The following is a 14,145-nucleotide window of genomic DNA, read 5'->3' as shown; positions in this document are numbered from 1 at the left end:
TTCATTCGAGTCTTAAAAATACTCTCTACCTTCAATAATTCAACCCTCACACCCCTCGATGAACAAAATGCTGTCTATTGTGGAAGCTCTCAAACACTGACGTACTTTAATAACATCTCCATGTCTAACTCTAAGCCTAAATGTGATTAATGATAGTAATTATAGCTCCTAAAGAAGTGAATTAAAGTCTTCAAAGTAAGAAAACTCTAATAAGAATGATTGAAACTTAATGTGGTCTTATTTCATGGCTGTGTATTGATGTTAATGTTTGTTTTACAGAGATGGGAGACACTCTGGAGTTTAATGACATTCATACAGAGGTGAAAGGATCTTGGGTAGGTGCTGCTGAACTTACACTAAAATATGATTGTTTTATTTTTTATTTGTATTATTGTTACATTTAAACAACACAGGGATAAACTGCAAAGCATTAAAATGACCTCTGGGTGTCGCAGTTTGACATTTCACTGCAGTAATACATGAACTAACTCTAAATGATTAGTATTGGCAACTAAAAGTCTTATTAGTATAATAATGTAAATGTCCTCTTCAGGTCATGATACTTATTTATTTATTTTTATGATTTAAACAACTTGTCAGGGTGACTAGGGGTCCCTAAACAGTCTTAAAATGTCTTGCATAACATTTTCCTAAGGCTTTGAAACATCTTAAAATGCAGGGCTCTGCGCTGACTTTTCTTGTTAGGAGCGCTTGTACTTCCTAAAAATTTAGAAGCGCAGTCATTTTTAGGAGCGCATTCTAAACAATTATCAAAAAATCTGATAAGAAATTAACTTTCCTATTAGAAGGTGATATTTGACTCCTTAAAGTGATTTACAGGGGAATTTAGTTTTTACCTTTGTTATGGCATTTTGCTAACTTTATTAAAAGTAAATCTTGTCAAAAAAAAAAAAACTATTTTGAACAACAGAATAAGAACAAGTAGGATATGATTAAGTTACTAATCAAATGAAATCAGTATTAACAAAATTAATTTGTACTACAGAGGTGGCTCAGAAGAACACAAAAGTGGCTTGTAGGTGTATTTTCATGTTAAATGAGGCTCAGAGGTGGCATAAGTGCAATCAAATGAATAAATTCATGTTGAGATTAATGTTTTAAATATAAAATTTTGTATATGATTTATATAACTGAAAAGATACTTTAAAATCTGCCAGGAGGTGGGGGAAAGAGGTTTAATTACTGAATCATACCTTTCATTTGATTTGTTTGAACGGCTGGTTCATTCAGGAATAAAGCAAGTGTGTTTTTATGAATGGGAAATTGAATAATTTCACTAGATTTGTTTAAAAATGCACATTCATTCATAAACGAAACAATGCTGTGTCTGAATGGAGATGCACAGCGGCTCAGTTGTGACTTGTTTCAGACCATTTTTGACGAAGAAATGGAGCAAAATCAGCCAATAGTGTTATAGTCAGACAATGTAAGTCACTTAATAACAACTTCTTGTTGATTTAACTGCTGTATTAAATCAATATCTCATTTACAATCTAAAAATTATTAAAAGCTATCACTCATCTTAGTTCATGGCAATCTCACAAAGTTCCATTATAATCAATGCAGCTCTCTCCACTGCACAATCAATCTCTTATTTACACTCTCTCTACTCTTTATGAATGGATTACATTTACGTTAAATACATTATATTACATACATGCAGTATATGTAATATTTAATGTGTATTTCCATTACAGGTTTAGGTCTTAAATTTCATGTAAGGTGGTATTAAATGGTCTTAAATTTCATATCTGTAGAAAGCCTGCTTTTATTGTTTGTAATATTTTCAGATGTGATCAAACACAGTAGCGTACTAAATGATCTCTAAATGCTCTCCCCACATTGCTGTTTGTGTTTATTATCAGAATGATGGTCGTCTGAGGTTCAGCAAGCAGTCTGTGGTCTATAAAAGCCATAAAACAGGGAAGGTGGACAGTATCCCAGCTCCTGAGCTCTCTGCGGCCCAGTGGCGACGCGTCTGTCTGGGTCACGGGATTAAACTGGCCACAAGCACTGGACTCGTCTACAGATATGACGGATTCAAAGACACAGTGAGTGTTTTGGTCAAATCATAACTGACTGTTCAGAACTGCATATCCATTAATGTAATAAAGGGTTTGCACTTACATCACGATTTGGTCAGTTACATTGATCCACGACCATATTGGAGATAACAGAATGGATTCTGCTAATTTATGCAGTCTAAACCACGTGAATGACGTGTGGAAGTTGCTTAATCATGTAGAGAAGGACTTTGTAAGCGGGAAAGGGCGCAATATTTTGACAAACTAAAGTTAATAGGTGGTAAAGATGCGTACAAGCGGTTTTAAGAAAAATATCAACCTAATATTTCACCTAACTGCTTGGGAATGTTAAGAATAAACATGAACTTAGAGAAGATTCTTGTTCTGGAAATCCTGGTTCAGTTTGGCCAGCCACAAACAATTTTTTCTGCCCGAAACATGACAATAATTGACTGTTTTGAGCAGCGATGATCAGCAAAATATGTGAGTTTTGTTTGGTTCAGTGCCATTGTTTACATTTAGTGCTGCCAATATGGCCGACTGCGTCATGCATCATGAAAACGCTCTATTAGAGCTGGGCGATAGGGCCAAAAATATTATCACAATCATATAATATTAATATTCATTGCCTTATTCATGTATCATTACTGGAAATACTGTCCACATTGTTACAGCTTGAGAATAAATGTAAACATAATTTTGTTTGTTCACAGTTTTACTCAGAGTATAAACCCTTTTTGTTTTTAGAGATGTGTAAAATTATTTTTTCATTGCATGTTTTTTAGATTTTGTTTTGTGACGCATCATTACTAACCATTTTATCATTTAAAATGGTTTCTAATGATATTAATGCAACTTTAAGAGCTTGATCTTTCTTTAGAAACGTAGTCAAATGAAATTAAGTTACAACAAAACAATGCATTTTGTCAAGCAAGATGCTGCACAGCAGCACTGTATAAATGAAAGAAAAATACCTTGGTTGTAAGATATCCCTTAAATATAATTATTACTTAGAGAACTTATTTTTAGCATGCACTAGTAATATATAGAAAAATACAACAACTAGTTCAAAAGTTTTTGAACGGTAAGATTTTTTTAAAATTTTGCCGGGTTGTTAAAGGTCTTTCAGTTTTTCTTTCAGTTTCAGTCTATGTTTGATAATATTTTTTCTCAAAAAAAAAGAAAGGTTTAAAGCTGCTAACATGAGTTTTCGAGGAGCTCTGAGATTGAGTTTTCATTGACACAAAAAGGCATGCACTGACTGTTGCTGTCGCCTTTATTTCTGCTGTTAGAATAATCCATATGTGACCCTGGACCACAAAACCAGTCTTAAGTCGCTGGGGTATATTTGTAGCAATAGCCAAAAATACATTGCATGGGTCAAAATTTTTGATTTTTCTTTTATGCCAAAAATCATTAAGGAATTAAGTGAAGATCATGTTCCATGAAGATTTTTTGTAAAATTCCTACTGTAAACATGTTAAAATGTAATTTTTGATTTGTAATATGCATTAAGAACCTAATTTGGACAACTTTAAAGGTGATTTTCTCAGTCTTTTTGATTTTTTTTGCATCCTCAGATTTCTGATTTCAAATAGATGTATCTCAGTCAAATATTGTCGTATCCTAACAAACCATACATCAATAGAAAGCTTATTTATTGAGCTTTAATATGTATGTATAAATCTCAGTTTTGTCAAATTTAACCTTATTACTGGTTTTGTGGTCCAGGGTCACATATCGAGTAAAAAAGTCCAGAGTTTATCATTATTGACATAAGTTTGATTACAATGTAAATGTGATATTGCTAAACGCCCAGCCTTAACTGTAATGCTACTTTTCTGCTTCTGCTGAAATGTTTTTTTTTTTCTGTGTCAGAGGAAGTGCTGTGTGTGTGTGTGTGTGTGTGTGTGTAATTCAAGATGTTTCAGGAATGCTTTTCTCCAGGGGTTAATCACTGGTCTCCAATAATGGATTTGCTCTGTGTGTGTGTGTTTGTATGAAGTCATTGTGTTTGGTGTTTATCATTGAGCAGTGTATCATAACTCCGGAAGAATCTGTAACATGTAACGTAGACAAAGTTGACATGAGAATGTGTTTGTTTGCTGTGCGTTTACTAACTTCAACAGCGGCATCATTGTTTCGTCTTTACGTTAGGGGAAAAGCCATGTTTTGAGGGATCAGGGAAAACTGTGTGAGAGTTGCTGGTTTGTGTAATGTTAATGCGATCGTGAGGGATTCGCTAAGCAGTGCCAAGCTCATTAGCGCACAGATGGACGCGCGCACACCTGGTGGAGTGACATGTGGAAGCGATTGCGCAGCGCTGGATAAATAAACAGGCTGATTGAGCGTGCTCCGCATCAGCCTCCAGCCGGATTACACACACCTCTGCCGTCCCAGAAGGCCGAGCGCCGCTGCCAACTCTTTATTAATGAACCCACGACTGGATGAGAGAGAGAGAGTTGGGGGAAGTGAGGCATTAATTCTGTTTATCTCTTCTTTCTCTTGCTCTTTTCTCCCCACCACAGGACTTTGACAAGATCTCATCATTTTTTAAAACTAACTACAAGGTTGAGTTGGCAGAGAGGGACATGTGTGTGAAGGGCTGGAATTGGGGCACGGCTAAATTCACAGGTACAAACCCGTCTGCACACGCTACAAGCAATGCATGAGATTACATGTCCAATAAAATTCTACTAATATTTAGCATGGCTGATAAATGACCAATATGAAAATTCTGTGCTAGTTAAAAAAAAAACCTGAATATTAAAAATCTGTCATTTTAAATGCTGCAAGGAACTTTTGTAATGTACAGTATGATGTAAGTGAAAATAAAGATTCACTTTTTGAGTCGGCATTAGATGGCAAAGGTCATTTACGTCTAAAATAGGGGAAATGAGCACGGAATTAATGCAGGGTTTGTTCAAGGTGCTTAATGCTTTAATTCGACTTGTTGAAATTTTTAATGCTTGGAAATCCCTTGAAAAATAGCAATATTCCTGATAAGGTACTTGAAAAGTGCTTGAATTATTGAAAGACGATTTGAAATGGGTGTTGAATTTTTGCTGTGAACTCATATCTTTTCATGCAAAATTCACACAATTAAAAAAACATACTTTTTTTCCCTCTTATTTCAGTTAATGCCATTAAACTAGTGAGCTAGGCCAGTAATAATACTGACAGTGTCGTGTAAACATGGCTGAAGACGCGAAAAGGGGAGCAGATGAACCGAATCAATTGAGTCATTTATGCTGGAACCGCTCCGATTGATTCAAACTCGTGGCTTCGATCATTCATTTCAAGCGATTCACTAGCAATAGCCAGATCAAAAGAGCCATTCGCTTGTAATGATTTTAAAAAGCACGTATAGTGATGGTTAAAACAGAGCTTTTCAAAATCAGGACTTCGAATCGCGTTTCGCGAATCATTTGTTTTAGGGAATCATTTGTTTCAGATCGGGACTTCAAATCGCGAATCGAATGATGCAAATAAAATGATTCTCATTATTAGTTTAGAAGTCCTGATCTGAAACAAATGATTCATGATCCGGTGCTCCAAATCCTGATCTGAAATGATGGTTTGTGAATCATTATTCAGATCAGGACTTTGGAGCGTGGATCGCAAGATCAGAATTTCGGATCAGGTTCAAATCAACATTTCAACATTGATAATAATTACAAATGTTTCTTGAGCTGCTGAACTGCATATTAGAATGATTTCTGAAGGATCATGTGACACTGAAGAGTAATGATGCTGAAAATTCAGCTTTGATCATAGCAGTCAATTACATTTTAACACACATTCACATAAAAAACAAATATTTTTAAATATTTCACAATTTTACAGTTTTATTTTAATTTTATTTTACTAACATAATTTTTTATATTTCACAATTTTATAGATTTATTTTAATTTTATTTACATAAAAAAATTTAATATTTCACAATTTTACAGATTTATTTTTATTTTATTTTATTTACATAAATTGTAATATTTCACAATTTTACAGATTTATTTTATTTACATAAACATATAAAATTAATTGTAATATTTCACAATTTTTAATTAAATTTTATTTATCAAATACTTGCAGCCTCGGTCAGCATAAGAGATGACTTTCAAAAACATAAAATCTTCTTGAGCACAAGCTTAAGTGTGTATTGCATAAAATAAATCTCAGATAGCTAGGCTAAAATAAAAAAAGCAAAATTTCCCCAGTATGACATGGTCGCTGATATATTGTGTTTGTGCTCAGGGTCTCTGCTGTCATTTGATGTGAATGACAGTCCTGTCTTTGAGGTCCCTCTGACCAGCGTATCCCAGTGTGCAACGGGAAAGAACGAGGTGACTGTGGAGTTCCATCAGAATGATGATGCAGAGGTGTCACTCATGGAGGTCCGCTTCTATGTCCCGCCCAACACCGGAGACGACGGCTCAGACCCTGTGGAGGTCTGTGTGTGTGAAAGTGTGTGCCTGTGTCAGTGTATGAGCTGCTGTTGTTGGGTCTAATGATGATCATCTCTCTCTCGCTGTCGCAGGCGTTCGCTCAGAATGTTCTGTCAAAGGCAGACGTCATCCAGGCTACTGGAGATGCTGTGTGTGTCTTTAAAGAGCTTCAGTGCCTTACGCCGAGAGGAAGGTATGTTGTTTGCAAAGCACTGGTGTTACAACAGTACACAGTATCTTTTGCCAGATCAGTTGGCTAGTTGTTATAGTTCAGCTTAGTTGCACATAAGGTAGTAAGTGACTTCCGCAGAATGATAAGCAGCTCGTAAACTTCCGCTGAAGCTCATTTTATATATGCTATATATAGATTCCTCTACTGCCTCGTTCTGATCAGAAACTGTGAAAAACAATAATTGCAACATCGTAAATAATAATAGCGGCATGAACATTCAGTTTCATATCTTTTAACAACATATCATTTAAATGCAGAGGAGAGTACCTGCATAGTTGTACATTTAAATGCTGACAGCTAAACACTATCATAACGTGTTTACACTAACTTTAGCTAGCTAGTGGTACTACTTTTCAAGGACATCTATATCACATTCTTGACTTGACTTCATAGTCATGAACACATTTTAAAGCTGTTGTAATTTTTTCAACTCTATAGCTGTGTGATAAAATTAACTTCAAAGATTCAGTTTTCATTCATAAAGACGATATGGAAGAAAATGTCTTTTCATGAAAACGTCTTTAAAATGAAAATGACATGAAATGACTCGTATAACCAGAAGGTGGCAGCAGAGGATCACTCATTGGCTGCAGCTGCCATTTTAACTCTAGTTTTTTCAAGACGTCTTGCTTTTCGATTTATCATAAAATTACTAGTATAACAAATTGTAGTACTTTTACTGCACAAAAGTATATAGTAGGGCTGGGTAAAAAATATCGATTCTCCGATTTTAATCGATCTTCAGTTGAACGCAACGATATCGATTCAGGAAATCCCCGAATCGATTCTTAATGCACGTGCTTCACGTAAGAGGATATGAATATTCACCTCTCGTCCTGAAGGTGTCACTAGTGTTCCTGCTGAGAGAGTTTTCTCAACTGCTGGTGATCTAATCACAGCGCAAAGGAGCTGCCTTATATCAGATCAGAACATATTGATCAGCTGCTTTTTTTTGCAGAAAAATCTGGTGATCAAAATTAAGGCTGTAGTTAAGAACTGTTAGTTTTATGGACAGTTAGAATGTTTTGTATATGCAGACAAGGGCTTTATAATGGGCCTGTTTTGAACGTTTTGAATTTAGAAAAATGTTTTATTAAACATGTTCGAAGAATAGATTTCACTGTTGCACATTTACAGTCTTTTTATATATTTTTTTTTTTACAGTAATGTGCATTTTGCAGTTTTTTTACATTGTAACAAGAAGTCATAAATATGTGCATCCATTGTACACCGTGTTCATTTAAAATAAAAGTTGTTTAAAATAAACAACTGTGTGCACCCTATTATTAATGTAGATGTGTATTTCAGTAATAAACTTAAGTAGGAGAGTTTCAGTTACCAGCATTTATATCAAAATATGGATCCCATGTCTGCAAAACTAACATTTCAAGTGAAATATTGATAGCTAATCGATATCGAATCGAATCGGAATCGAATAGAATAGAAACCATAAAAATAAGAATCGAATCGAATTGCCGAATTGGTCACAATACCCAGCCCTAGTATTTAGTATAGGAAGTGCAGAAAGTCATTAAAATAAATGAGCTCAGACACAAACAGACTGTAAGGGTGAATTGTTTCAATACTTACATATAGTTTACTACAAATTAAATAAGTTAAATATTAATGGTATAAGAATTGAATAATGCACTCGATATGAATCAATATGAATTTAAAATCTTATATCATTTAATAACTGCATATTTTAAGCTTTATCTTGAACTGTAAAAACTATTATACAGCCTATATTTAACCAACACAAACTTGTTACTGCTGTAGTTTTGTTGCTCTGTTTTTTCATCAGCTTGTCAGATGTTTTGTTCAGTTGTTACTGTTAATCACAGCAATGACTCTTAGCTGATTTACTCATGTATTTTTTAAACTCGCGTTTGCATTCTTGAAGCAGTATACATGGACATTTGGTCCTCTTAGACAAACAAAACTTTTCTTTAATTGTCAATTGATTATGTAGAGAAGATGAGCAAGGTACAGTCCTTTTTACAACAAAGTACAGTTGACCAGAAATGACTGAGCTGACTTGTCTAAAACAAGAAATGAATCCGTGCATATGCTCAATTAAGCTGCTTCTAGTGTTTTTTTTTTTTTTTTCTTCCTGAGTGATGCAAACAGCCTGTATTTGAGAGACTGAAGTTTGATTGAGTTGGTGTCTGTCTTTCAGGTATGATATCCGTATCTATCCCTCCTTCCTACATCTGCACGGTAAGACGTTTGACTATAAGATCCCCTACACCACCGTACTGCGGCTCTTCCTGCTGCCGCACAAGGATCAGAGGCAGATGTTCTTTGTGGTGAGTTTTGTGTTATTCGCCCCAAGGAAAGAGAAACTAAACTTAAAGGATTAGTTCACTTGTCATCCAAGATGTTTGTCTTTTTTTTTTTTTTTTTTTCCAGTTGTCAAGAAATTGTTTTTTGAGGTAAACATCTCTGGAAATTTCTCCATATAATGGACTTAAATGGTGCTCCGAAATGTGAACCTCCTAAAATGCAGTTTAAATACGGCTTCAAAGGGCTGTAAATGGTCTCAGCTGACGAAGAATGGTCTTGTCTACTGAAACGATTGCTTATTTTCTTAGAAAAATATATTTTATATACCTTTTAAGCACTGAAACTCGTCTAGTTCTAGGGCTGTGCTGCGTGTTCGCGATGTTACGTACTATGCAATCACATCGAAACGACGTATGTGGAACTACAGACCAAGGGTTTACAAAGCGAACTTGCAAAGACAAACACTCTTTACCAACAAGGTACAACATAAAGTACAACAATGTCGGATGATTTTGAAGCTTGAGGAGAACATGAGATAGAGTTTTCCCACCGTTCCCTACCTTTTTGAGCCGGAAAACATAGATGTGATTAGTTGTGAGCGCGCATTACAGCCCTAGTGCTAGACGAGTTTTAGTGCTTAAAAGGTATATTAAAAACATTTTTCTGAGAAAATGACCAATCGTTTCGGTAGACAAGACCCTTCTTTGTCGGCTGGGATCATTTACAGCCCTTTGAAGCCGCATTTTGGAGGTTCACATTTCGGAGCACCGAAGTCCATTATATGGCGAAATTTCCAGAAATGTTTATCTCAAAAAACATAATTTCTTGACGACTGAAGAAAAAAAGACAAACATCTTTGATGACAAGGGGGTGAGTAAATTATCTGTGAATTGCTGTTCTGAAAGTGAGCTAATCCTTTAAGGCCCATGTTTACATGCACTCAATCTGTTTAGCATTGGACTGATCAGACACCTAAACGCATCAGATCTGCTTTAAAAAAAATTTATCTTAAGAAAACAACCTCTGAAGTTGTCCAAATTAAGTTCTTAGCAATGCATATTACTATTAAAAAATGAAGTTTTGATATTTATAGTAGAAATTTACAGAATATCTTCATGGAACATGATCTTTACTTAATATTCTAATGATTTTTGGCATAAATGAAAAATAAAATCTATAATTTTGACCCATACACTATATTGTTGGCTATTGTTACAAATTTACATGTGCTACTTAAGACTGGTTTTGTAGTCCAAGGCCTTATATTAATTTTATACAGCAGTTCAACAAACAAGTTAATGTTGAGTTACATTTTAGAGACAATATGTGACCCTGGACCACAAAACCAGTCTTAAGTCGCTGGGGTATATTTGTAGCAATAGCCAAAAATAAATTGCATGGGTCAAAATTTTAGATTTTTCTTCTATGCCAAAAATCATTAGGAAATTAAGTAAAGATCATGTTCCATGAAGATTTTTTGTAAAATTCCTACCGTAAACATATCAAAATGTAATTTTTGATTTGTAATATGCATTAAGAACCTAATTTGGACAACTTTAAAGGTGATTTTCTCATTCTTTTTGATTTTTTTTTGCATCCTCAGATTTCTGATTTCAAATAGATGTATATCAGCCAAATATTGTCCGATCCTAACAAACCATACATCAATAGAAAGCTTATTTATTGAGCTTTCATATGATGTATAAATCTCAGTTTTGTCAAATTTAACCTTATGACTGGTTTTGTGGTCCAGGGTCACATATTGTCTGTTTTTCTCTGTTTTGCCAACAAAAATGGTTCCAATCGAAGCCAGAGCAGAACATTTGTCTCTCAGAGTATAAATGTGCCGTTTCATTCCTTAATGAATCATTTGAGTCAAAGATCCATTCATAAAGAGTTACTTGCTTCGTTTCTAAATGAATCATCCACCTTGAACAAGTTTTTTGAATGAATGATTCAATAACTGATTCAATCACACATTAAGGGACGTTCCGGCACCTTCTGGTGTTTTTTAGTGTCATATTTATTTCCGTCACAGGTCCAAACCATCCAAAGCACCAATACAAAAACAGTTTAATTATCGTCATAGAAAAAATCCTTTTTTTGAACATTTTTTTGTCTATATCACACACCTCTAATGCATATAAACAGAATTGGATTATGTTGTGTTGATAAAAATTGGTGCATGTAAACATACCTGTTGTGTCACATGCTAAATAATACATTTGTGCTGCTGTGTAGAATCATAGGTTTTATTCAGTATATCTTTCCAAATGCAGTATAAAAATTCTGATTCATCGTTTCTTTGATTTTTGATTCCAGATCAGTCTCGACCCGCCTATTAAACAGGGTCAGACACGTTATCATTTCCTCATCCTCCTCTTCTCCAAAGATGAAGACCTCAGTCTTGCTCTGAACATGAGCGAGTGAGTACACTGGACTTTCTCTCTCTGTCTGAGGTTGACTGCCATTAGCTTTGCTGACTGGACCTGTCTCTGTCGTCTCTAGGGATGAGGTGGCGAAGCGTTACGAAGGCAAGCTCAGTAAGAACATGTCCGGGCCGCTCTATGAGATCGTCAGCAGGGTCATGAAGGCTCTGGTCAACAGGAAGATCACGGTGCCTGGAAACTTCCAGGGGTAAAGCACTAAACACATATTCTACCAATTATAATGAAATTAGACTCTAAACATTTATATTTTTCATTAGGGGTGGACAATGTAGGCTCATTGTTACATTTAGAGACAAAATGAGTAATACCTTGTTCAGAAAGGTCCTTAATTCATATAGTCGTCTGGTTTTGTAAAGTAATAAAGCTATTTTTTTGGTTAACGATAATTAAACCGTATTTTGCTGAGTACATTGGCAGGTTTAGACCTGTCATGATTAAATAAATGACACTAAAACGCATTCAAGGTGGATGATCCATTTAGAAACAAATCAGTTGGCTCTATTTATGAATGGATCATTGAATCAATGACTCGGATGATTTGTTCAAAACGGGTTAATTCAAGAACAAAACACTGCTGTGTTGCTATTTTTTTGCTTATATAACTTGAATTATAAAGATAAGCATTTTAACTGTATAATAGGCAGTGCTGGGGAAAGTTACTTTTAAAAGTAATGCATTACAATATCGAGTTATTCCTTAAAGTAACTAATTACATTATTTAGTTACTTTTTATGGAAAGTAATGCGTTACGTTACTTTTGCATTTTTTAAATCTGGGCAGGGCTTGCTTGTTTGTTTTTAATGTAAAAAGTTCTATTTTTGGCCAATGTAAAAGCCTTTTTACATCAAAAGCCTCAGGCTTAGAGAAAAGTAAATTGACGTCTGTACAGTAGACGGCAGAAGAAAAAATGTCAACTCTTCAGCATTAAAAAAATGAAAACAAATGTTAGATTATTTTGAGTAATTTTTGCTTATTAGTAGGGTTGTCACGATACCATAAAAATGACTTACGATACTATACCAGCTGAAGTATCACGTATTCTGTTCATTTAAAATTCAGTTCTACAAAATGAATCTAAATTTCATAAACAAAAAGACGTAAATGAAAACAGACAAGATTTTTCACTGAATACTTCATTAATGTGAATGAATGACTGGCTATTGTTATCCATGAAATCATGTCAAAACTCATCTGAGCACTGCACAGAAGCTTCATGGAGTGACATTTAGATGTAGTATTTCTAAATTTAGACTGTACTTATAAATAATGTTATAAGATTAATGTTTTAAACAAAACTCTGAATACAGAAATATGTTGGAAAATAATGTAATATGATGGGAAACTTAAATCCGCCCGCAGGTGGAGGCAGTGTTCACGATTGAATCACTGAGTCGTTCAAACGATTCTTTCAAAACAGCTGAATCGTTCAGGAGCGAATCAAATTACTGTTTTTATGAATGGCATAGGGAATCAGTGATTCGCCCAAACCAACGCCGATTCGATCACAGAAACGAAACTAAAACATCTTGCTCGTGTCATATTGCTGAACTGTCAGGAACATTTTGCCGCCATATCTTGAAATTGCCAAGTTAGCAGCTTGTTTATTAAAACGTATTTATTTATAATGTGAATATATGTGTGTGTGTGTGTGTGTGTGTGTATTTGTGTATGTATGTATGTATGTATGTAAAAGTAATAATACGTAACGTGTTACCCCCAACACTGATCATAGGTTTTATCACACAGTCAATGCTTTTGTAATCTCAAGATGTGATTTTTGCAAAGTGAGTGACATACTCAATGACAGCTTGCATGTCATTAAAACAACAATTATGTATTTGATAAATCTCACACATCCCTATTATACTAAATACTGTGGTTACAAATAGCGCATATGTGACCCTGGACCACAAAACCAGTCTTAAGTCGCTGGGGTATATTTGTAGCAATAGCCAAAAATACATTGTATGGGTCAAAATTATTGATTTTTCTTTTATGTAAAAAATCATTAGGAAATTAGGTACAGATCATGTTACATTAAGATTTTTTGTTTAATTCCTACTGTAAACCTATCAAAAGTTAATTTTTGATTAGTAAAATGCATTGTTAAGAACTTAATTTGGACAACTTTAAAGGTGATTTTCTCAGTATTTTGATTTTTTTGCACCCTTAGATTCCAGATTTTCAAATAGATGTATCTCGGCCAAATATTGTCCTATCCTAACAAACTATGCATCAATAGAAAGCTTATTTATTGAGCTTTCGTATGATGTATATATCTCAGTTTTGTAAAATTTAACCTTATGACTGGTTTTGTGGTCCAGGGTCACATATTAACAACCTTCAGTTCTCATATTGATAATTGCAGTTAAGATGAAGTTTTGAAGTTGCTGATGTGAGTCTTTATCTCCGTTTGTGTGTGTGTAGTCACTCAGGGTCTCAGTGTATAACGTGTGCGTATAAGGCGAGCTCAGGGCTGCTGTATCCTCTGGAGCGTGGCTTCATCTATGTGCACAAGCCGCCGGTTCACCTGCGCTTCGAGGAGATCTCCTGCGTCAACTTCGCCAGAGGAACCACCACCACTCGCTCCTTCGACTTCGAAATCGAGACCAAGCAGAATAACCAGTACACCTTCAGCAACATCGAGAGGTAAACCACACTTCTTTAACACAGCCTTCAGCTGTCA

At 34.9% G+C, this 14,145-nt stretch overlaps 1 protein-coding gene across 2 annotated transcripts in view; it reads left to right on the top strand.

The window, feature by feature from the left end:
* The window catches only part of ssrp1a (structure specific recognition protein 1a), a 30,562-nt gene that overhangs the window by 3,656 nt on the left and 12,761 nt on the right, over nucleotides 1-14,145 (top strand). For both annotated transcript variants that reach the window (XM_073820688.1, XM_073820687.1), the window contains exons 2-10: nucleotides 280-335; nucleotides 1,887-2,072; nucleotides 4,574-4,679; nucleotides 6,301-6,494; nucleotides 6,584-6,684; nucleotides 8,903-9,032; nucleotides 11,332-11,435; nucleotides 11,518-11,646; nucleotides 13,887-14,108. In XM_073820688.1, coding sequence (XP_073676789.1) covers nucleotides 282-335; nucleotides 1,887-2,072; nucleotides 4,574-4,679; nucleotides 6,301-6,494; nucleotides 6,584-6,684; nucleotides 8,903-9,032; nucleotides 11,332-11,435; nucleotides 11,518-11,646; nucleotides 13,887-14,108 — 1,226 coding nt within the window. In that variant the 5' untranslated portion in view covers nucleotides 280-281. The remainder of the gene's footprint in view (nucleotides 1-279; nucleotides 336-1,886; nucleotides 2,073-4,573; nucleotides 4,680-6,300; nucleotides 6,495-6,583; nucleotides 6,685-8,902; nucleotides 9,033-11,331; nucleotides 11,436-11,517; nucleotides 11,647-13,886; nucleotides 14,109-14,145) is intronic.

Source organism: Garra rufa, chromosome 16, assembly GCF_049309525.1.
Source record: "Garra rufa chromosome 16, GarRuf1.0, whole genome shotgun sequence".
NCBI classification, from domain to species: domain Eukaryota; kingdom Metazoa; phylum Chordata; class Actinopteri; order Cypriniformes; family Cyprinidae; genus Garra; species Garra rufa.
Note: the sequence above shows the minus strand (reverse complement) of the source record. Positions and strands in the feature narration are given on the sequence as shown.